General features: G+C 40.4%; 1 protein-coding gene across 4 annotated transcripts in view; it reads left to right on the forward strand.

The window, feature by feature from the left end:
* Positions 1 to 25,707, forward strand: part of RUNX1T1 (RUNX1 partner transcriptional co-repressor 1) — a 154,536-nt gene that overhangs the window by 20,309 nt on the left and 108,520 nt on the right. For 2 of the 4 annotated variants that reach the window (XM_048507447.1, XM_048507448.1), the window contains exon 2: positions 8,068 to 8,240. The exons of the other annotated variants lie outside the window; for them this stretch is intronic. In XM_048507447.1, the coding sequence (XP_048363404.1) occupies positions 8,153 to 8,240 (88 nt within the window). In that variant the 5' untranslated portion in view covers positions 8,068 to 8,152. The remainder of the gene's footprint in view (positions 1 to 8,067; positions 8,241 to 25,707) is intronic. 4 annotated transcript variants of the gene reach the window in all.

A 25,707-nucleotide genomic window follows, 5' to 3' on the forward strand; every position in this document is an offset into this window, starting at 1 on the left:
AAACAATGAAGTATATCAGAGAATTTTCAAAGTGGTTTTTCTTAAATAACTAGTTTCAAACATCTGAAATTAGAGTCTTAGACCTTTAGACCAAAGCATTTGACTATCAAGTGAATGGAAGCCTTTGTACTTTTAAAGAAAATAATCAAATTGTAGATTATTTGGAGCCTACGTTTGTGAAGAAGTATATTGAGGAAAGCTTTTAAAAAGGCATAGTTTGAAGCATGTCATACGTTACTATTGAGATAAACCTTCTTGCTCTAGCAAAAGAGTAAGCAACTTGTTCAGCAATAGAGTGAACCACATGAGAAGTATCACAAGCCAGACAGACTTGGAACAAGAAGATCCAAGTTCAGTTCACTCCTGAGGCATGACGTACACTGAATAACTTTGGGCCAGTTGTTCACTGTCACTCTTGCAGTCCAATCTAGAGCCCCTGGTGATGGATGCAGTGACTCAACCCTGGTGCTGCCCCACCGCCTCCAGGAGGGTTTCCCAGCAGCATGGGCAGCCACCCTCTGGCAGGTGTAGACTCCACGCTTCCTCCATAAGTGAATTCAGCCCCCCTCTGGATTGGACTGATAATCTCTCTCACACAGTTGTTATGAGAATAAAATGGAGGAGGGGTATGACAGAGAACAATTGACATTGTGGGCTCCTCAAAATAATGGAGGGATACAATAAAAATTGATGTAGGACTATTATAAAATTAATCATCCATGAAAATAAAGTTGAAAATTAGATTCCAGTGAAATACAAGGTCTTCAGTTACAAATGAGGACATGTAAATCATCAAATTTATTGCTTTGTATGCTATCTCTCAGCCATTCTTGGTTTTCCAGGCTACCTCTATGCTTGGGATGTTATTGCCCCCCTCCCCCAGTAGATGCCCAAACTGGTTCTTGTGATAGCGGTGAACTGACTCATAAATGCTCATACACATGTAGAGTGAGAGAGAGGGTGCACAATATACATTGCACAATTTGAGAAGGTTGCATTTGTAAGCATTGCCCATAACCGATCCTGGAAAGTGCCTGAAGAGATTATTGTTTTGCTTGTTTTGCAAACTAGACTTTGCCTATAGATGTAGCTGTGCCCTTTTTGATTACTATGGTAAACAGGATGCCATCTGTTGTTGGCCTGTTTCTGAGTGAAGCAATGCAGAGATGGGGTTTCGTACAGCTTATTTCAATTGACCTGTGAGCCGTTATTAAAGTGTCCTAGCTATTTAAAACAGCATCGCTACCCCCACCCCCACTCCTGTTAATGGCACTTTCTTTTTCACCCCTTTTAGAAATGTTCTGAGATTTGTGCTATAGTGCCATAGCACCGCAGCAATCCAATGCATCTCAGTGTGATATGGCAATTCAGTGCTATATCACCAGGATCGGGATGCATTGGATTGGTATGGTGCTGTAGAACTATAGTACAAATATCAGAGCATTTTTAAAAGGTATGTACCTTTTAAAAGAAGGCCGGGGGGGTTGGGGAGCAGCCCTTTCGAAAGCACTCCAGACATTTTGTACAGAACACTGCAGTGATCCAGCAGTGCAAAGAAAACGGAAAACAGGAGAAAACAGTGTTCTTACAAAATGACTGTGCCCCCAATATGCCAAGGGAACTCAAGAAGCTTTATTACCACTCAGGAGCCAAAATGGTTGTGTTTGAGATGTCACAAAAAATCTGTTAGCAACTGACTGCTCAAGTGAATTGTAAGGGCAGTTTGATAGAGGCCTAGTTACATTTGATACTAAATATGGACTTGCCAGTGCTTTCATAATGCGCATCCCATTAAGAGCAATGCAGCATAAGAAATATCCTGCTTAAATGAACATTTTGATTCACATTCAAGTCTGTTTTTATCCCTCTGCCTATCTTGCACATGAGTTAGCATGACTAGTTACCACTTTTGCTTTCTCCTAGGGAAGCAAATTAGATAATTTGGAAATATGAAATAATTGTCTGCAAATAGGGAAAAGCAAGAACCATGTGGCAAATTGGACCTGCTGGATTATTGTGACGTTCCTAGTTTCAGCTGCCAGTTTGCTAGATGTCTATAGAAGCTTTTTTTAAGGCTTGAGTTGAGAGCAGCTGACATCTTGAAGGCAGCCATTTCAGAGTAAGAATACATGTATAATATGACCACAAACTGTAATTTGATATCTGTCACGTTCACGAAAATGATATGCAAATTTTGTTAATAGTATGCCAGCAAAATGGGCAAAGAGCCTGTCTGGCTTTTGATGTACTTCTCATGTGGATCTCTCTGTTGCTGAACAAGTTGCGCACTCTTTTGCTAGAGGAAGAAGGCTTAACTCATTGGTAATATAATCCTGCGTGCTTTTAGGTGGTGAGGGGATTCCTGGCAGCCGCTAAGCAGTCCAGGAATTGGTAACTGCACTTGATTTTCTTTTAGGTTGATTCTAGGATGAGTAGTCTTTACATCCTATTAAATTTTTGAAAGATAAACTGATGTGGGAATGATTTGCCAGGACCAATGGCTCCTCTTTTTAAAACCTTGGCTCAGCTGAATATCTTGGAAAAGAGTGGGGAGAATAAGATAAAAGTGCTTTCACTATGAGGTTAACTGATTTCAAATAGAAGGCTCTCTCAAGTTATTGCATTCTGTGCAAAATAAATACATTTCGCATATGGTTAAGATTGATCAAAAAATATTCTGTATGCCAGTGATTACATTCCCATCTGTGATTAAGGGTTTTTCTGTCTGCATCTGGTTTTCACATTATATTTCTGTAACAAGAATCTTTTATATGGCAGAGTTCATTCTCTGTATTTTCTATTAGCTGCAGCTTGAACTACTGCACGGATCACGGATTTACACATATGGCTTTAATTACTTCATACCATTGAGAAAAAGTAATATTTGTTTGGAAATGTATGTTTTTCACTATTTCCATGGTTATGCAACAAGATGAGCTTTTGAAATGCCACTCTTTTGGAGAAATACAAATAGTTTCATACATTCTCTTTGAAAGGAAGGTGTAGCTTTTGAGCAGATTTGGTGCTTTCAGTTGCAACGGTTAATATATGAGGCAGCAAATATAATTTATTGCCTATTACCGACAAAGGAATACTAGCTATTGCTTATCTAACTAGAGGCACAGTATGGGAAACTGTCTATAGATTTTGAGAACAATATATATATATATATATTTTTTTAAAGATACTTTAGTAGGAATTTTTGTAGACAGAGAAAATATTCTTGTGGCACATAAGAAAGCTGCAGCTGGGGACTCTAAGGGATTACTTTACGTGGACTTCGAAAGGTGTATGAGGGTTATACTGTTATCTTCCAGTTATAGGGAGAGTAAAGTTTATGAAATACCGAGATTTCATAACAAATGGTCAAATGTGCATGTAGATCATATGATATTTAAAAATGATGTCTGCTTAACAGTGTGGCCCTGCCTACATTTTATAAAATGAATAGAGAAATTCTACTTCCTTAACAGTTCTTTGTCAGTTTTAATTCAGATTAGCCTGTGCACTCCCAACACACGCCAGCTGGGTAACCTTGGCCTAGGCACAGCTTTTTGGAGCTTTCTCAGCCCCACCCACCTCACAGGGTGTTTGTTGTGGGGGGAGAAGGGAAAGGAGATTGAAAGCCCCTTTGAGTCTACAGCTCATAGGCCATTTTTTTAAAAACATTTATAGCAAACTGCAAAGTAGAATTTTGCCCCATCTACTACACAGTTTTAATTTAGACCATTTGAAAACAAACTTAATTTCGCAATGTCTGGAAAGGGGGCAAATTCAATGATCCATTTTGTCAGAAACTTTTTCCTTTCACCCTCATATTTAGGACAGTTAAAAAACACATGTACAGGTGAATCAAATACATTCATTTGACAGTTACAGAATCTTTGATTTGAAGGAGTTTGTAAATAGTGGCCCTCAGAGCCAGAGCGAGGGGGAACTGCGCCCAGGGCACATGTGAGCCCTGCACCCCTGCCTCGCTCCGCCATGCCCCCGGAATGCCACACCCTCATACTGGCGCCCCCCCGGTTCATTGCGCGCACCCAGTGCATCGTGCACCCCACTTTGGCGCTATGCCACTGGCAGCTCTTCCTGTGGGCTGTTGGAAATGCATTGCAACATCCAGGTATGTGCTTGTCTCAATTCAGGACTGTTAACATACACAAATATAGAGCTAAAGCAGCATTAGCAGCAGGCTTAGTACCCAAATTTAATGGAGAGCACTTCCTAATGGCATTTTTTTCTGAATATCTTTCCAGTCATATTTAATTAATTTCTGTGATCTTCATATAAATCTCTTACAGATTCCTTCACTGCAGTAAGACAGATCTATGAAATTCATGAAACTCCTTGAATGGGTGATATGACAAATGCTGCCAAGAGTATTAGATGCTTTGTTAATTACTTTGTTTGAAAAATAACGATAAAATGAGTAAGTTTAAAGGTGAAAAATATAACCAGTATGAAAGTTGATCTTTTAGGTTTCATAGTTTGAAAAGGACTTTCCTTTTGGCAAATCATAGTTTTGCATAATAGCAAAAAGTTAAACTTTATTTTAAAATACAAAAAATATTGGATTTGGAATTTGACACTTTTTAGCCTGCTACTTTAATCTGTAGACATTTTACAATCCAAACAGAATATATTTCTTTTTATGATATTACTCTGAAAAATGTGTACATTTGGGTTTGGGCCTAACTTGAGATTTCAGGGAAAGTATACAATATTACGTGATGGTTCCTCAGAACTCTTACTTTTAAGTTTGTCTGTTTCTTGATTGTCATCACATCTCATTAGTTGCCGGACAACAGAGCATTAATGTCTGGTGGGATATATTCAGGTTAGATTTTTTTCAAGTGCATGCAGCAGTTCTTTGTTCTTGTGCTTGTGTAGGATTTGCTTGCAAACATATAGTGTGCAGGTTCAAATTTAAATTGCCATTCTTCATGTAGCTGCATTTACCTAACCCTGAAAACCCATGGTATGTCACAAACCTTTTAAAAGTATAGTAGCGTCTTGAGAAAGTTGGCCACTAATTGTTAAAAGTTAGTCTCTGTTCTTCCGATACAAGAATTATAAAATGGACATAACTAAGCTATGTAGGCTTAAAAGGTGGAAGAAATAAATTCTCAAATCATTTTCACCCACTGGAGATTTCACAGTATAGGACAGTGATGGCGAACCTTTTCGAGACCGAGTACCAAAATTGCAACCCAAAAGCCCACTTATTTATCACAAAGTGCCAACACGGCAATTTAACGTGAATACTGAGGTTTTAGTTTAGAAAAAACAGTTGGCTCAGAGACACGCATTACTCAGGAGTAAGCTTAGTGAAGCAACCGTGAAATGCTTCAAACTGGGCGAATCACGATGCTAGGAGGGTTTACTCAGAAGCAAGCCCCATTGCCAGCAACAGAGCTTACTCCCAGGTAAAGGATCATGCCCAGGCCAGCCTAGATGTGTGTGTGTGTGTGGGGGGAGTGATTTTCCACCCCCCTCCCACATGATGAACTCTGTGCACGAGTGCCCACAGAGAGGGCTCTGAGTGCCACCTCTGGCACCCATGCAATAGGTTTGCCACCACTGGTATAGGACAAGGGTCTCTGTCTTGCCATTCAACTCAGCAAAGTTTGTGAAGCCTTTTTCCAGACTGCTTCTGAAATGTGACATTGCTCTTCCTCCTGTAGAAAGTTGGAGAAGGGTTTCTGAAGTTGGAGGTAGCCCTTTGTTTTTGCTGAAAAAGTGGTTGGAGGCTGGTCAATGAGTTTGTATAATGCTAATAAACAAAATATGGTGAGGACCATGTTTATTATAACTAAGAATACTATTTGTGAATTTAAAAGAACTGGTTCTTATGTCGCTGTTGAATAATACAGATATAACTTTTGTTGTTGGAATACAAAACTTACTGGTTTTAGAGTATGGCAGTGTGTCCCAAACTTCTGATAACTGAGATCTGTTTTAGTTAATTAAATGTCCATTAGCAATGGGTGGCCCCACTGTGCTGATCAAAATAACTCCAGGGGGGCACCAAATGTTTAAGGTGTATGTTAAATATTAATGAGGAGTAACTCCTAGATTTGTGCACATGGGAAACCTTTGAAAAATGAGGCATGGGGAAGGAACAGTGATCCTATTGTGGTGCCCAATATTTCTTTACCAAATATCAAGCCAACAGAAGAGAGTTTTAAGTAGCTTTATTTGCAAAGAAAGGGGAGCCATCCCCACATTGGCAGACTCCACTGAAACAGTATATCCACGGCATGTTTATTCCCTTCTCCTGAATTTGCCACACCCACTCTGTTCCCTCACTGTCTAAGGGTACTTAGAATCACAACTTTCCGGTCTGCCAATTTACATGTTAGTCCTTAATATGTGGCCCCCTCCCATATTCTTCCTGTATATTCATTATAATACCATGTGTCATCAAAGCAGGAGGATAAGTTAATATGTATTAGCCTAATAAGCATATTCAATACATACAATCTGATACAAGCCTTGCCCAGCAACTTATTCATCCAGCAGTCTTATATTGTCCTGCTACAAGCTTTCTCCTTTATGACTCATCTCCTAAATCCTAGTAGAAAACACATTTCTCGTTTATCACACTAGGCTCATTCCGCACATGCAAAATAATGCACTTTCAAACTGCTATCAGTGCTCTTTGAAGCTGTGCGGAATAGCAAAATCCACTTGCAAACAATTGTGAAAGTGGTTTGAAAACGCATTATTTTGCGTGTGCGGAAGGGGTCTATGAGAAATGGCACCAAACATTGCCTGGCTGGGTATTTTGTAGCAGGTTGGTTTTGAAAGTGCACTGTGTATGCTCTCAGCCCCAAGCCACTACTGATCACTTGGTTGGCAGGACCTGCAAGAAGGGAAAAGAAGAATGGGATCTTATATTTTCATAATATTTTATTAAATAATGTATCATAAAATGAACAGAGAAATTCCATTATGTAACCAGTTCTGTGGCACTTTATCCCTCTTTGAACAGGTCATCTTGGGCTTACAAAAGTATTTAAATTGTTTCATTAGTTAATTTCTCATGACACATCAGTGTGTCTCTGCATGGAATATTACAATTACTGTACTGTGAAGAACAATAGATGTTGAATTCAATGAGATTACTCCAGAGTAAGTGATTGGATGATTGCAGGTTTTTAGAGTTAAATCTGGCTTCTTCCAGATGATGGATTTGCTCTGCTGTAGTCTCAAACTGTCCAAGCATCCATGCAACATCTTCCTCCTGATTTGCTGTGATGTTTCCCAAACCTGCTTAGCTCCAACTTTTCTGAAAAGAGCGAGGTCAAAACATTGTGGATGGGAAGGTATGGATTTCTGAACTTCCCACCCACATCTGGTGCTATTTGTCTGGTGTATCTATCTTCACACTCGCCATTTTCACCTCTCACCACTGAGAGCTTTTTGTTGGCTTTTTTTTAAAAAAATGTACTCATATCATATACTTGTTGATGGTTTTTTTAAAGATAGCCAGCAAAAAGTACCTCAATGGCAGGGGAAAAGGGAAGACAAGGTTATGGCATACCCTGCATATTGGGACTCCCTCTTGCCACTCTGAATGCCTCTGCTTTTGTGGCAATAAGTGAATCATAATCATATGGAATTGTCCCCTTTTCACATTGGTATCCAAAGTATTTGTTCCACTGAAACATTGGAGTAGTTTAATGAAGGTATGCCGGTCTTAAAAGTACTGCTTCAAAGGATTTGAAATTCCTATGATTGTGAGTGACCATTATCTCATACCAGTCTTCATTGACTTTTCAAATAATCCACAGTATGAAGTGTTGTCCACCATTTTCTCTGTGGTGATTTATTTATTAAATTTTAAATCCTAAAGGATGCAAAGTTACCCTTCTGCTTCATGCACAGAAGGCTTCTTCTATAAGCAAAACAACACCTTTAGAGCTATTCCATTGTTTTTAGGATAAAAATTTCTGCTACTGTACTAAAGAATTAGTATTATCATGTAAAAAGAGCGGCTTGGTGCTTCAAACTGGCTGTGATAAGCTCGTTTGTTTGTTTTTTTCCTTTTGTTGTTGTCAATAGAAAAGATTGGTCTCTGGGCTGGTGAACGTAATATCTGTCCCAGTCAGGAAAGGAGAGAGAAAATTAGCAGGACGCTTGGTGGAGAATGATATCTGTCAAAAGAAACGCTTGGAGAGCTCTGAGTTTAGTAATAGGTGACTGCCGGAAAAAAGGGAACTTTGAATTTTGCCAAGGTAAGGAACAGACTTGTAATTAATGTACCTTATTTGACAAAATAATTGACTAATTATGCATTGTCCTTTTAAAACTGTGTTTTAAATCTGTTTCTTGTCATTCCATGTGTTTCCTGGCTCCTTTGAATAATTTGAAATTATACTTTTAAATGTTGGACTGTACATGTGATGAATTTTTGTACAAAAAAAAAAGCAAGGGTGTGTTCATATTTTCCCAAAGGTTGAAAAATCTTATAAAGTGAGAAGAACTAGATTCTGTGCCCTCCCTAAATCTGCCATGTTGGTATACTTCATTCTGCACCATAGTTCCATCTATTCAAGCTAGACCTCTGTGAATTTAAATTTATCTTCCTGATTTGGAGAGGTATCAACCAAATCAGTGAGGTAACAATTGAGGCATATGAACATGCATTGAAATCTATGCAAATGGACCCAATACCAACATTACAACCAACTTTGTTAATGAACCAAATCCCATAGTATGATGGGAGGTTAAGGTGTAAGGGCTGCTAACACAAGTAATAAGGGATCTGATGACTTTCTTCCACAAAGGTGATCCAAATGACTTCACTGGAGAAAGATTTAGTGGAAGGGATAGGATACATCTTGATGAAAGGAAGACATTGACTCCAACCCACATTCTATGCCCTCTCTGTGTTTTGACGGTACATATGAATGACTCTTTATAATTTAATAAGAACTGAGGCCACTAGAATTAATGGAAACATGGAAAAATGAAGTGCTTTAAAGACAACTGGCTGTGACAGTGTCCTTTTAAAGTTCTGTCCATTATGTCAATGCAACTTATTCGTGGGAGGGACGTCTCCTGACATTATTACAAGTGTGCCTGTATCAAGTATTTATGTAGAAAAGGGCATATCGCTTTTAAACCTGTTTCGATCTGTATTGAATGCTGGTGGAGTGACAACCAAATCAGTGAGGTAACAGTAGAGGCATACAATCATGCTCTTTGCATGCAGAAGATCCCAGGTTCAGTCTCCTCTTTAAAGGATCCGGTAGGTGATGATGATAATGTGAAAGATTGCTGCAGTCAGATTAGAGAAGACTGATTTGATAAACTAATGGTTTGACTCAATATAAGGCAGCTTCATTGGTCTATACTAGTGATGGCGAACCTTTTCGAGACCGAGTGCCCAAATTGCAACCCAGAACCCACTTATTTATCGCAAAGTGCCAACACAGCAATTTAACCGGAATACTGAGGTTTTAGTTCAGAAAAAACGGTTGGCTCTGAGGCGTGCGCTACTCAGGAGTAAGCTTGGTGGTAGTCGATGGCTTTGCTTTGAAGCAACTGTGCAACTCTTCGAGCGGGTGAACCTTAGGAGGGTTTACTCAGAAGCAAGCCCCATTGGCAGCAACTGAGCTTACTCCCAGGTAAAGGATCGCGCTTTAGTTCTTCGCATGAAAATCAGCGGGGTTTAACAGCGCTTAACAGGGTTACCTACACTGCTTCCCCAAAACTAGGTCTTAGGTTTAATGCTAATAATCTAGCCCAGCGGCCCAGGCCAGCCTAGATGTGTGTGTGCGTTTTCCCCCCACGTGACGAACTCTGCTTGCGTGTACCCACAGAGGGGGCTCTGAGTGCCACCTCTGGCACCCGTGCCATAGGTTCGCCACAACTGGTCTATACACTACAAAAAATATGAAGTGCATTATTAGAGATGAAAATCATAGTAGATCTGAAGATACTGGAGGTAATCCATGAAAAACTCTAAGTATTTCCTGTCATTCTGTTCTCTCCGATCTATGAATGCTTTATTTTCTCATAATTCTACCCAAAGAAGGGGGTGAGTCATTTTTCAAATGCATCTCTACATATGTCCATTCCATATGGGAACTTTGAGAACTGTGGCCTTCTGCCATCTGGTACAACCCTTTGTGTTTCAGGACTCAACCTGCTGTAAAAGAGCACAATCAAGTCAATCTGAGCACATTAGCATTCACTGATTTAAATGATGGACTCAGACACATGCTTAGCTTTCTTCTGCTTAGTTTTGTACATGATTCATTAAATCAGTGGGATATAAAAAATAAGTAGCTTTTATTGGATCATGCTCACAATTAAGTTCCAGGAAGCCTTAGAGATCAATAAAATCAAGACCCTAAATGCATCTCCTCATAAGAAAATATGTGTATTTAGCATCTAGGTTTGGCAGTTTGGTGACTTGTCTAGCAAATTGAGATGCACTGCTGTAAGGTGACTTCAGGAACCCAATATTTGTATTTCAGAGCCATGCCAAATAGAAACAGTGTTAAAGCAGCCATCTTCTAGGTTTAGCTTAATTGGTGCATTTTTTTCAGTTTTTAAAGAAGTTGCCCTTTCAAATGGTGTTATTACATCTCAGAGTTCCAGTGGTGTACCACCACAAAATGGCAGCTGGGGCAAGCCCCGGATGCTGTGCCCTGCCCCTGGCTGAAATCCCTTTGCCCTCTGCCAAACTCCCCCCTGCCCCCATACTTCCATGCCACCCCTTCAAAAAACCTACCAACAAATCTTTTCCTCTGTCCAAGTGGTGCTGGCTGACAACACACTGGATGTGGGGACAAGGCCAGGGAGGAGTTTGGTGGGAGGAGTTCAGTGGAGGGGAGGGGTGTGTGTGTGTTCAGCCAGGGATTAGGTATGTGGAGGAGAGTTAGTGGGGAAGCTAAAATGCACCCTCCATGTGAATGGCTCTTGGGTCAAATGACCCCCTGGCCCCCTAGATTCACCAGTGCACATTTCATCATTTTGCTAATGAAAAACAGAGATCTCCATCACCGATTTCTGCAGTTGTACTAAATAAGAGTAATCCATAGATTGTCAAAACTTTCCTTCCATTAGCAAACCAAATTTGCCAAAGATAATGTAATAAAGGGTAAAACCTACTGAATTGTCAAAAGAACAGGTGACTTGTACAATCAGGGGTTTCTTTTGTCAGAAAGTTGGCTTCCGAATATGCTTATATAAAGTGTCAACCAGCACATGAAAGCCCCTTATATTGAGATCGGTAGGTTAGCATTGCCTACTGTTACTGGCAGCAGCTGTCTACAATTTCAGGTGGTGGTCTACAATCTCAGGTAGGCGTCTTTCACATAGTCTTCTACCAGATTTTTGTAACTGCAGATGCTGGAGTTTGTACTTGGGACCTTCTGTATGGAAAGCAACACTCTGGCCTTGAACCATGGCAACTACCCTGCACACTTCAAACAGCCTGATTTTGGGGAAGGACGACAAAATTCTGTATTAAACATAATAAGTAGTACTTTGACAATAGTGTCGTCCTTTACAGCACTGCTCCAGTCTAAGCCTATTGATTTTTAAGGGGTTCTTCTGCAATAGCTCTGCTTAGTAGTTCACTGTGAGAGTTTCAAGTGCTTCACATTTATTACTTCAGTAATCCTTACAACAGGGCTTGAAAGATTTTTTTCTTTGGCTCTAGGAGCCAGTCCCATAATTAAGAGTCTGTACACATCAGTATCAAATATCTTTTTTTCCTCTGTCATTTTTAGCAAGTTTAATGTCAGGAGGCCAGGGTCTACTCTAAGAGGTAAGGGGAGCACATTTTTCTGTGCATGTGGGAATGTTTTCCTCAAAAAGCATAGTCTGAAAACTTTCTCTACAAGAACTAAGCCCAATCTTAGGAACTAAGCTAGGCCAACAAAAACCCTGTGGCACCTTTAGGACTCAGGCTTTTAAAAAAAAAAGTTAATGTAATTGCTATGTAAGAAGAATGGAAGTAAAGGAAGAAAATATGTAAGAATTATTCCCTTTTGGGGAGGATAAATTGCCCAAGATAGCACAGTCTCGTCAGAAGCTAAACAGAGTTGGTCCTGGTTGGTATTTGGCTGGGAGACCAGACCACCAAGGAAGTCCAAGGTCGCTATGCAGAGGCAGGCGATGGCAAACCACCTCTTGCTTTAAAAACCATACAGAGTCACCGTAAGTCAGCTGTGGCTTAAAGGTACTCTCCATCACCCAATAGATTTCAACCAGGACCCCCACTTCAGTGAATCAGTAAATCTGGACCATAAGCCTGTATATATAATTAGAAATCCAATCCTAAATATAAAGCCATTCATGATCTTCTCTGTTATTTGTGCCCTGAATTACTCCCATACCACTGAAAGTTGGCTTGCAGACTGAAAGATTTCTTGCTTTCTCTTTCCCTTCCAACCCTTACTTCTCACCCCACCAAGTGCAGAGTTCTTTAGCTGTCCCCTGGCTGTGGAAGGAGAGAGACGTTCCCAATAACGGCAAAAGTTGTTCTTCTGTATGATTGTGCTGCTAAGCATGCTAGGATAGCAATTAGCAACTGAGCTCTTTTTACAGAAGAGCTTGTATTCTACCAACAGTTAGGCCTGTGCCCCAAGGAGGGTTGCTAGTTCAGGTTGGGAAATTCCTGTAGATTTTGGGGATGGAGCCTAGGGATAGGAGCGATTTCAGTTGGATATAGTCCCCTCCAAAGCAGGTATTTGCTGTTCTCAACTATAGCTGCAAGTTATGCAGGCCATTGTTTCTGAGGATTCCCTTTCCGCCTCCACCTTTTAAACTGTGTAACAGGGTTTAAAGGTTGAAGGGCCAGTTGAGCACTAGGCTCCACAAGCAGGCTTCAAGTTGTTATGGCTTCTCGAATTGTAGAGGCCTGCTTTACAACAACCCATAAGCTGTGGTTATTTTGTGAAGGCCAATTGAGCCAGAGTGTCAGCTTAGCCTCTTCTCGAATTGTAGAGGCCTGCTTTACAACAACCCATAAGCTGTGGTTATTTTGTGAAGGCCAATTGAGCCAGAGAGTCAGCTTAGCCTCTTAACCTCTGCTCTCATAAAGTAGCTTGTTTAAGCTGAGGTAGAGGATGCTGAAATGGGGTTTGAGCATTATGAAGGCCCCCCCCCCTTCTCTCAAAATCTGGAGTTGCTTGGGATTGCTTGTGCTATGAAGAGGGTAGAAATGGATGTTACATAGAACATACAACTTCTGCTGAAAACAGAAACCCTATGTCAAGTTTCCTTCATCAGCTCTGTAACTAGCTCTGGATTGGAAAATACTTGGACATTTTGGGGATGGAGCCTGGGGAGGTTGCGGTTTGGGGAAGGAGGGGCTTCAGCTGATTATAATGCCATACAGTCTATCCTACAAAGCAGCTAATTTAGCCAGGGGAACTGATCTTGATTTGTATTGTCGAAGGCTTTGATTTGATGGATCTTGATTGCCTGGTAATCAGTTGCAACCAGAATAGATCTCTAGATGCTACTTGGCTGGCAACCATATCTGTAACATACTAGCCCATGCATTGCTATTATATTTTGATGCATAATTCCCTGATCCTTCACCATGTAATTTGTAACGGCTGATGGGGTGGAGAAACTTACATTGTAATGCTAATAATGCATGGTTTCAGTTGAACTAGATATTACGGAGGTAAGTGAAGTAGAAGACTCATTATGGACCATATAGTGTCATTTTTGGCACTAGCCCCATGTTTTGTTATATGAAGTTCCATTGTCAGAAATTCTGAATCCTGTCCATACAATGAATAAAAAGCTATATCTGTATATCAATATGTGTATATTCTATATATATACACACACACACACACATTTAGAGAAAAACATTCCTCCCATGTAAAATGTCCTTGCCATCTTAACTCATTTTTCTAAAGGCCATTCCAAATACTTTTTTGGCCACACACAGAGTGCAGATTGTAATTAGTGACACACTCACATGAGAACAGTGAGCCTGGCAGCACACATATGCAATTGCAAGGATTCCTGTTACTATGGCACTTGTGAAAAAAGTAACACATTCGAAGAAATGACTTCCAGCTACATCTGCATCTGGCCCAGTTCTTCTTTGCATCTTCATGTGATTGTGCATCTATGAGAAGTCCCATTAATGTAGAAGGGGAATTCACTGTGCTCACTGGCCATAATAGAATAGAATAGAATAGAATAGAATAGAATAGAATAGAATAGAATAGAATCTTTATTGGCCAAGTGTGATTGGACACACAAGGAATTTGTCTCCGGTGCATATGCTCTCAGTGTACATAAAAGAAAAATACATTTGTCAAGAATCATAAGGTACAGCACTTAATCATAAGGTACAGCACTTAATGATTGTCATATAGGTCTAGTAAGCAATCAGGAAACAATCAGTAGTAATGAAAACATAAAATGTAAAATCAGTTTATAAGAGTTTCTGAACTATGTGGAAAGAAAAATTCTGTTCCCTTATGGCTGTTAGAATCAAATCTGTCCGATTTTGTTTTCTACTCTTTCAACTTTTTTTTTAAGTAAGCACATTCCTAGATTACTTCTTTTAAGTCTCTGCCTGACAGTAATTCTTCCTTACTAAATTCAGAAGTTAGAACTTGTGCAGGAATCTTTTTTGCCTAAGAGAAGTATAATGTTTTAGGATGTTTAGATACAGAACTGTTGCTACCTCTCCTATGTTCCACTTTTCTTTTGCTTGTGAGAGATACAATGTAGTTTTGTGTCACTGTGTGATCTTATTAATGAAACATAAGAACAGATGATAACAAGTTTACTTTACACATCAGTATCCTTAGATCAGGTCACAATCCATACACCACTAAGCTCTTCTTTAAACTATTAATTTCAAAGAGAGGGATTTGCAGCCTGCCCCTGTGTATCTTTATTCACAAGCTAAGTTCAGTGATATTTCTAGCTAAGTAATTAAGATTGTACTCTTAACCATGTATTTAACTTTGCCACTGAAATCAGTGGGATGAAAACAGCTTATCTATGGCAGATCTGTTTCCTCCATCTTTTCCCCTCCATCTAGCAACCCACACTTTTTCTCTGGATTCATGTGAAAAGCCATAAAAAGTTGATCAGCTGACCGAAGAGAGATTAGGAATGATTTCACTCAATTCTTCTCTTCTTCCTCACTACTATCCGCTTGCTCTTTGTCTACAAAAGGTTCTGGACTCCTAGCAAGGCCTTTTGAAAGGTCACAGGAGGCTGCCGGGGGGAAAGGGCAAGATCTGTTTCCCTCAACAGGACGACATCTATAGGATACAACATTAAGGCTGAAAATAACAGACCTGAGTTGCACTTTGTTAACAAAGGATCAGATCTGTTCTTCTAGTGGCAAAGCCTTTCTACAGTGCTGGGAGTCTTACATTGTCATGGAGTTTTATGGACTAGCGTCTACTTTGTCAGATCCTCAGTTGGGAAGAGCATGTTTGTGTATCCCAGACAAAGTCACTAATATGCACTCACATAAATACACTGAGGCAAAAAAAATGTAAACATGTAATTATAAAAAGTCCACAATATATTTCGGCATAGCTTGAATGTATATCAATAAAAACCTATTCACAACAACAGTGCTCTGTTCCTCACAGCACAAATAAGATGTCCCGAGGATCTAAAAAAGGTGCCTTGGGAAGGAATTCTGCACTGCTTTCCTCCCAAGATGTCCTTGGGACACTTTATTTAAGCTGAAGGAGGTTTTTGTTAAAAAAAAAAAAAACCTTGAAAGTGCACCTTTTTTCCCTTAAGGTGCCTGCAAGCTGTTCCCTGCCTGGCTGTGTGCAAGACAGAGGTCAGGAGGCGTCTTATTTTTCCCACCTGACAGTTTCAGTCTCTGGTCAGTTTCACCCTCCACTTGCACCTGACATTTTGGGTGCTGGTGAAGGGATTCTCCTTGCCTCCATTTGCTAAAGCTTGCCCCAGGACATTTGCTCTGTTCCTGTGTTCCTTTTGATCCCCAAAAGTTCATAGTTGTAATCAGCTCTTTCTTCTAATTCCAGCAATATATAGTTTTCCGTTATTATTATCATTATCATTATTATTATTATTATTATTATTATTATTATTATTATTATTATTATTATTATTATTATTATACACATAACAACACAGCACAAGTGTCTGGAATTCATCTCTGAATATCGAGTCCTTCCCAAGGACCTAGGATATTAGAGGTATTTGCGTAGAATATGTGCAGTTCCTAGAAGTGCTGCTTTCTGCAGCATGTGGACTGATGTTCTGTCCAAGTTTAGGCTTTCCAGATGTTTTTCAAGATTTCTTGGGATTCTTCCTAGAGCACCGACGACTAGTGGGATTACTGTTGTTCTTTTTTGCCACAATCGTTCAACTTCAATTTGTAGGTCCTTGTATTTTGTGATCTTTTCCAGCTCTTTGTCCTCTACCCTGCTGTCAATTGTTGTTATTGTTGTTGTTGTTGTTGTTGTTGAGGGGCTATCTTCATAGCTATACAGAGACATATAAGAGAATCTTAGCTGCTTGGAATACTGTTTTAATTTCCATTGAGAAGCATTGGGTAGACCTGCCCACTGTGGACTGTCCGTGGAGGGTAGGTCTACCCAGTGCTTCTCGATGGGAGGCAAAGCAGTCCTCTGGGTGGCTAAGATTCTGTTGTGCGTCTCTGCATAGCTATGAAGATGGCTCCTTGAAAATTTAAAAAATAGGAAAACTGTATATTGCTGGAATTGACAGAACAAGCTGAGTACAAATATGTACTTTTGGGGCTGAAAAGATACCCAGGATCGAAGCCTGCAGAGTAAACGTCTTGGTACAACCTCTAGCAAATGGAGGCAGGGAGAATTATTTCAGCAGCACACAAAATGTTGGGCACAAGAGAAGGTTGTAAAAGACCAGAGAGCAGAATGGTTCGGTGGGTGGGAAAAAGTATCTTTTCCCCTCTGACATTTTTGCTGTCCAGAACCAAACCAACAGCCGCATCTTTTTCAGATGTCCCCCGGATGTCTTATTTTGGGTTTGTGGAATAAAAAGAAGCCATTGCCTCTTTTTAAGATGTCCCCCAGATGTGCAGAATGGACCAGTGTCTACTGATAGTACTTTTTCTTGTGATATTTAAATGTATATCTGGGGTGGTCAAGTCATATTTTGTTATGAGAAAGATACTTTCTATGAGATTAGGAAAACCTGTCAATCTCCTTTTGCATCTCATGGCATTTTAAATCTACTGTTTGCAGTTATTTATCTTTGCATCTTAGTATATTCTCTCAATGGAAGTTAAATGTCATACACTGTCCCTCAGTAAATATGTTTTCATTGGTCACAGAACACTTCTCTTGCTTTAGCTACAGTAAGCTAACAGGATGGTCCCGAGTAGGAATTCCTGCTAACTCTATATATGATCAATTTCTTCACTATCTTGGTTTGTTTGGGTGAAGAAAACCCATCTGTATTCATGCTAGCTCTTGTTTATTTATGTCGCATATCTCTTTGATCAGGAAATTCAGATCTCAGACAGGTTCCTATTGTTGCACTGAGTGGGTTGAGATTGACTCAGCTTTTAAACAGAGCACAACAGGGACAGTTCTCTGATTAAATGCTGTAAGAATGTATAGAAAATCAGCAGATCTGGTTTGATTTTGTACACAAGGGTGTACACATTTCTCTGTGTGTCAGTGTTGGAACAATTAAGAGAAATGAGTTCTATGCAACTTTTGGTCTTAATCTACAAGAAAACGCTGGGCAGGAGTTGAGTTTTAAAATGACAGTCAAAATAGTACAAGAGTTCTGTATAACACATGAAAGACATGCGAAACAGGGATACATTTAATTTGCAAAGCAACACAATTTTAAAGGAAGGAGATAGAGGGGGAGCCAAAAAAAGAATTAGGACTGTTTTTCACAGTCTGTTATCTGGGATAAGAACCTGGGAACTAACTTTGAACTCTTAATTTTTCAGAGGTTAAAGTGAATTCAAAGGTGAACAATCTCTTATACACATTCCCTCTGTGTGTGTCTCACAGCTAGGTCAAGTTACATATAGCAAAATGGAATTGTGTTCCATAAAATAGCATAGTGACCCATGAAAGATCCAAGAAAATCAGTAAACCCTTCTGAAATGTTTTCATATACTGTACAGGGGTTATGAATTAGCTTGAGAAAGCTCCTGCCCATGTTTCCTCAGTCTCATAGAAGCCACTTCTCTATGCCAAGATCTGAACCTACCAAGGTGAGTAGAAACCTCATAGGCATGGCCAATTGTATTGTTCTGTCAGTCTCAGCATTGCCATCTTCCAGTGCTGGGCACTGAATAGGATAAGTCCAGTGGTGGGATCCAAAAATTTTAATAACAGGTTCCGATGGTGGTGGGATTCAAACAGGGGCGCCGCCCCACACACGCACCTCCAGTCCCTATTGGGCAGGGAGGTTGCTTTAGTAACCTCTTCTCGGCACTCTGAAAAAAATTAGTAACCACTCCAGAGAAGTGGCGAGAACTGGTTGGATCCCACCTCTGGATAAGTCTATACTTGGTTGTACAGACCAAAGGAATTGGCCCCAGTTGGTAGCACTGTGAGATTTTCCCATCAAGCAGTGGCTTCCATGAACTTGAACATTGTTTTTTGAGTCTTTGGCTGTTGTGTCTGAAGCTGCTGTTTTTGTTGTGTGGTTTCACAAGGGACACTGTAGAGTTTTGAAGTACAAATATATCCGTTTTTAAAGAATCTTTAAAAAAAGTGGTGGAGAATTTCTTTCTCTAATCTACTTTTGTTTACTGACAGATACTTGCGTGCTTATGGTCAGTTACGAACTGCCTTTGGAACCTGAGGTTCTGTGCTGTTGTTGAAAATGTTGTACTCTAATGACAGACCTGTAATTTGCATGGGTAGCAAAGTCATTAGATCACTCTCTGAACAGGGTCAGATTTGCTGCAAGTGTAGAAACCTATGTATTCACATTTGTATATCTTCCTGCAGGATTTTGTATCAAGGGCAGGAATGGGGTAGCAAAGTCATTAGATCACTCTCTGAACAGGGTCAGATTTGCTGCAAGTGTAGAAACCTATGTATTCACATTTGTATATCTTCCTGCAGGATTTTGTATCGAGGGCAGGAATGGGATTCCATTCCCTTCTTTTGTTTTTGTATATGTTGCATGTTACTACCCTGTTTCCCCTAATATAAGACATCCCCGAAAAATAAGACATAGTAGAGGTTTTGCTGAAGTGCGAAATATAAGGCATCCCCTGAAAGTAAGATATAGCAAAGTTTTTGTTTGGAAGCATGCCCGACGAACAGAACACAGAAAAATAAGACATCTCCTCAAAATAAGACATAGCGTATCTTTGGGAGCAAAAATTAATATAAGACACTGTCTTATATTTGGGGAAACACGGTAGTAAGTGGGGCATTCTTTTGTTATGCCAACATTCAAAAAAATAAGCCATCCAATCAGATGTCTGAGCCACTTCTCAAGTGGCTAATGTGGTGGTTACCGCATTACTGCACGTATAGCACATGAAAGCATACCAAACAATATGGACTATTATTAGACTGCATAGAAACTGGAATTAAAACATTGTTGCCAATAAATGAGAAGATACAGGGTGCCTTTGGTTTTTAAATGAATATCTTTATTAATTCAGCCTCAAATTTCTGTTTTGAGGGAGATTTGCATGAGGGTATATGTTTTTTTCTTTCTTGGTGAATGTACTGAGGGTCTGATAACATTAATGGGCTTTGCCTCACACAGAGTTCTGAGTATATTGTACCACTGCTCACTGATCCCAGGTCAGTGTGATGCGTGAAATCAATTTATTTGAATCTCTTTGCCTCTATAGGAATTTGGCGGCATGCCAGTTGTTTTCATTTAATGTTCTTTGTGTTGAACACGGACAAGCAGGCAGGCTTTTGTACTCTGTTTCTCCCTCATCTTTCAGTCCACGTTCCATTCAGCAGATTCTTGAAGCAAGACTGTTACCTTTTAAAATATATATTTTAAAATGTATCTCATTTCAGACAGTGTTTTAAACAGTAGGAAATTAGGTCAGTTGCCGCGTTGTCGTCGTATATTCTTTCACATCACTTGCCAGTCATATGTTGTGCATCATACAATTCAGAAGTTGTTAGCCTTGTGGGTAAGGGTAAATACAATTTCCAAAATTCTTGAGGAAGAGGATAAGGAGGCAGAACAAAGACAGTGAAGCCTCTAAAAGATCTTTATAGTTGCATAGCTGACCCCCATCTTGTATCTCTGAAGCATCTCAGCTAATGAGGCTTGTGTTCATGTTCATTTTACAAAAAGAATGATTTTGTAAGAAGCTGTAAGAGGTACCACAATTTTACAAGATTATTTACTCTCTTGACCTTTGATATTGCATATGTAATGTACCTGTTGTCCCAGCAGCCATATAAACTATGTAGAAGAGCAAAAATCCTCCCCCCATTCTTAAGAAAGGCTCTTTTTCATGCAATGCAAGTAACGTTGTTAACATTAAGTAAAACAGCTACTTCAGGATGGGTTATTGCCTTAGTCTTTTTTCCCTTTAGGAATTAGAGGAGGAGAGGCAGTCTGCCTAGGGGGACAGTTCTGTTGATGCTCCAGGCAGTTCTTGCGGAAGTTGATATGCAGAATCTTGGAGCCATACCACCAGGGTCAGGCTCAAACACACCAGCCCCTGCTTCCTTATTTAGTTACCTGAAGAGCAAAACATCCCAGTTGAAAGTGTGTGAAAGCGCAGTATCTCGAGCAGCAGTTTGCTGCTCTGACATCCTGCAAAGTCAACCCCGTCTGTTCACAAACGTCAGGGCTGGTTCCTGACAGCCGGCTATCTCTACCGGGCCTGGGTTCCTTTAATTTAGAGGGTATTGTGTACGAGAGGGTTTGGTCAGGAATGTGAGGTTCCTGTTGGTGCTGTTACAACTTTGGCAGAAAGGCTTGGGTTTTTTTCCCTCTTCAAAAAAAAAGAGCACAAAACTTGGCTCTTCTTAGTCTTTCCCTTTATAATTCTGGCACTGATGTGCTTCTAATGTTCACAACAATACTAAGCTGGGTTGTTTCTGAAGTTGTTGCTTTTGCTCAAACAGATCCTATGGCTGTTTTCTTGATTTTAGATGTTTGAGGAAAATCATTAATTTGTGTCTTATGAAAATAAAATTATAATCAAGGAGGGATTGTAGCTCAGTGGTCAAGCTTGACATACAGAAGGTCACAGGTTCAATGCTGGCATCTTCAGTTAAAAAGATCAGGTGGTTTCAGCCTTGATCTTCAAGGAGAGTCCCATTTTTGGTTATATATCCAGTTCCACATCAGCCTTATTCTTGATCCGTGCTACCATTTTGTGGGATTAAGGGTTTTTTTTGCCTACATACAGCCCTTTACACAGTTTTCTTAGAAACAAATGGATAGGAGGTAGATGGCCCCATCCAAACCTGGAAAGGGTGGAGTGTGGCCCCAGTGTGGTGGCACCCTAATGCCTCCTAAAGGGTTTTCTGGAGGCACAAGGAGATTGAAAAAGGTCCAACACCCCCAGCACAACTTCTGAAAAGCCCTATAGGGCTTACAGGACTTAGCCACCAAAAGCACCATGCTCCCAGCCCTCACTCCTGTGGGAACCGACTAATCTTGGTTCTGTCCCCCAAAACACCATGGCCTGCCCCCTGCCAGTGGGATGCCAATGCAGCCCTTCCACAGCCCAGACAGTAGGGCTGTGGGACAGATGTTGGTGTGTCTGCCCCTTCCACCAGGATAAGTGACCCAGGGACGGCAAACACTCTCGTGCAAGTTGCTCCCTAGAGTCCTTTTGCCGCTGCCCCCCTTTGAATGAGGGTGACAGTTATCACCTTTTACATACTGGACTGGGAAACTATTGGGAAACCAGCCATGCAGAAGCCCTGTTGCATCTGAGCTGTACAGACAGCTGCATCAGTAACAGTGACACCACACAAGCCTGTCCTCATGTGGATGCCATCATAATATCTGCTTTCTGATCAACATGGAAAATGAGGGTTCTCAATGAGAGCAGAAATTGTTATTCCTTTGGTCCATTAACAGAAACTCGGTGGCTCTGGAAGACTAAGAGACCTTCTGTTCCAATTTTTGTAGAACTGTGTGACCTTTTGTGTGTGGTGGGCAGGCAATACCCAGTGATGGCTTCAATTACATCAAGAGTTGGTCATCGGTTAACTTTAGCTCCCTAACCACCCCCCCTCCCAAAAAAGATCTTATCTGAAAATTAGATAAACAAAAAGCTGTATAATGATAGCCTCACTGCATGGCCAGAGTGTGCAAAGAGTTGGCTTAATCACTTAAAGACAGCACACAACATATTTCTGGCCCATTTGAGACACTAGTATTATTTGGGAGACATGGAAACTATTAAAATAAGCAACATGAGTAGCCCAGGACCATGAGAAAACTCATGTCCTGAGTTGCATCAAGAGTTAGCAAAACTGGGTAAGATTATAGTAGAGACTGTATATTCTTCCTTCACACAGCAAATCTTGCCAGACTTTCTTTGTTGTAGAATGATCCGTCTGTGTCCTAGTGCCTTGCCCTGCTCCCCCAATACATTTGAAAGTAAAAATACATTTTGGCATAAATGCTCTTGCATCAAAGTGCCATTATTCAATAACATTAGCACAAACCGATGGTTTTGGCAAAGGCAGTGCATAAAAATGAATGATAGTTCTCATATTCATTTCGGACTATATTCTAATGCGGAAGCATACAATTTTCTCAGTCACTGTACCTCAGTTGACCAAACTAGATGGGGCAAGGTTCATTTCGTTGTTGTTGTTTTTTTAAAATTCAGCTTGTAATTATATGTGCAGTATCAACCTTGGTGCTTAAGATATATAATTTAACAGCATAAACCTTTTAAAAAAACAATTAGCATTACGCTAACATAGAGATAGGGCTAAATCCAGGTAGCCGAAATATTTGAGTAATGCTAAACTAGGTCATGTTGCATAGCCAAGGAATCAATAACAGTTTTACAAAGAAAAGTAAAAAATTATTTGGGGAGGGGAGAGTTATTTGCATCCCCCCCCCCCCCCCCCCCAACAATGATATGAATTTACATTGAAAAGAAAGTTCTCTACAGTTGCATATTTGCTCCACCTGGTGGATCTTGCAAAAAATGTCTTAATCCTTGTAAATTATAAGGGAATACCAATTATTCAAACTAAAGTACTTTTTAAAATTCTCATTAATAATGGTATTGTAAAAGGCTGATTTTTTAAACCCAAAAAGCTCAGAATCGGACTGTTTTGCTTACCATGCTTGTTTATTACCTTAATCTTTATGGGTGCATAGCTTTTCAAATCAATTAATGATAACAGTTTACCTTCGGCCTCAACTAAAGATTAACAATTAAATCATTTAAATGTACAGCTTTTGAGGTTATGCACAATCACTGAAAGTTGCAGCTCTTTGGAAACAGACAATAATTAATGAGCCTTTCTGATAAGAAGCAGCAGAGCATTTGAAAGGGTTGCTTGTGCGCACACGGAGGTGGTTCTGCAGTGCATTGGCATAAAAATCTGTGTGTCATTAACTTAGCTTACAAACATTGTTTTCTTTGGAATTCTTTAGGACTTCATTATGCTTTGATCATCTCATTGTTCTCCTAAGGTTATTCCACCACCCCCCACCCCCCGCCCCCAATTCTAATGGCTTCCTAACAGAAGGTGAGGTTTAGAAAACAGTATCTCCATATGCAAGGGATTTTGAGTCCTTTTTTATTGTCTTTAAAAATGTCATTCACAGTCTTCATTAGCATTTATTGTTACAAGTGTACAAGCAGAAAATGTGAAATTGGTTTGTCATGAATAGCTCCACAGCTCCGAAGCCCTGAAATGTTGCCTGCAGTTTGGTGTTGGGCAGTCATTGAGAGAAAGCTGTCCAGATGGCTGCCAGCACGGAGCAGAGCTGCAGGTTTTTGTCTCTGGTGCCGAGAGGAGGGGAAAGTTCACTGGAGCATACACTATCACCCTTTCATTTTAACAAAACTAAATTGCTATCTGTCAAAATGGAGAGATGGTGATACTGGGACAGACAAAAAAAGTTCTCAGTGTAGTGTAAATCGTCTGTACCAGGTCGTAAAGAAAGTTCCAGAGAACCGAATGGTTCCAACGAAACTAGGAAAGTGTCGTATGTATCCAAAAGACAATATTGGCTTATGAGAGCTGATGATGGAGACTTAAGTCAGTGGATTTTCTCTATTACAAGTACTCTGTATAATGAAAAGAAAATGGCTGAACGGTTAGTTGGAATAATAATTGTTAGTCAAGACAGAAGAGTACAAGCCACTGGGGGCTGGGCATTTCGTCTTGCCACGAACTATGACTAGAGTCCCAAAACACTGAATAATAGAATTCATTGGTCACATGGAATATAAAAGAGATTTTTAGAGCAGAAATAGTCAATGCCCGCTACTTAGCTAAATGTCATGGCTAACCCTGTTTTACTAATGGCTACTGTTAGCAATATGGGATATCAGGCTGGTTGAGTGTTGTCAGTGTTATCGTTTTCGCATTTCACTTTGCAAGGCAGACTGCAGTTGTGGTTGGCAGCTCTGAGTTGGGAAATACCAGGAGATTTTGGCAGTAGAGCCTGAGAAGAGCAGAGCTGGGGAGGAAAGGATCCTCAGCCGGATATAATGCCATACAGCCAATCTTCCAAAGTACCGTATAAACTCGTGTATAAGCCGAGGCACCTAATTTTACTACCAAAACCTGGGGAAACATATTGACTCGCTTATAAGCGGAAGGTGGGAAGCCGGGAGGCAGAGTGAGTTCCTTATTTGGGCAGTGACTCCCCCTGATGTCATTGCCCAAATAAGGAGCTCCCTCTGCCTCCCGGCTGGGTTTGAGGAAACCCAGGCAACCAGGAGGTGGAGGGAGCTCCTTATTTGGGCAATGACATCAGGGGGAGTCACTGCCCAAATAAGGAGCTCCCTAGGGTTTGTGGAAGCCCAGCCAGCCAGGGTTTCCCTTCACCCTCCGAGGAGGGCAGCAACAAGTGGTTGGAGGTCGTGCCCCCAGCCTCGGCAGAGGCCTGAAGAGCCGGCTGGTAAGCAGGACTCGTGTATAAGCCGAAGGAGCATTTTTCAGCCTTAAAACAGGGCTGAAAAACTCGGCTTATACACGAGTATATGCGGTAGCCATTTTCTGCAGGAGAACTTATCTCTGTTAAGCCTGGAGATCACTGTAATGTCAGAGGATCTCCAGGCATCACCTAGAGGTTGGCAACCCTAGCTGCAGTCTTAATTGTATCTATGAGGATATGCTTGTGAGGTGGGTAGGTCACTATTGTTCCCACTTAGCAGATGGGAAATGATGTAGAAAGACAATTCTCTACCCTCTGAGAGCAAAAGGAAAATGGGAATCTGGTTTCCTTCATCTACATGTGAAAGTATTATCATGCATGTAGTTCTGTGACTCTTTAAGGATTCTTGCTGTTATAAAATGTAGCCACTGAAAGTGTAGTTTGAAGGCAGAGACGCATACATGGTTTTTCCCAGTGGTGTAAAGCATTTTGGTGGCATGATTTTTGACAGGAAAAGAGAAGGTTTCAGAAGCCTTCATCCCCTTCACATGTATTTTCCTTCAAACTGCAACCACAGTGACTACATTTTGTAAAAGTTAATGCTGTCCCTTTAATGAATCATAAAACTACATGCTGTGCAGTGTACCATTTCTATTCTGTAATATCCCCACA

Source organism: Sphaerodactylus townsendi, linkage group LG09, assembly GCF_021028975.2.
Source record: "Sphaerodactylus townsendi isolate TG3544 linkage group LG09, MPM_Stown_v2.3, whole genome shotgun sequence".
Classification (NCBI taxonomy): Eukaryota; Metazoa; Chordata; class Lepidosauria; order Squamata; family Sphaerodactylidae; genus Sphaerodactylus; species Sphaerodactylus townsendi.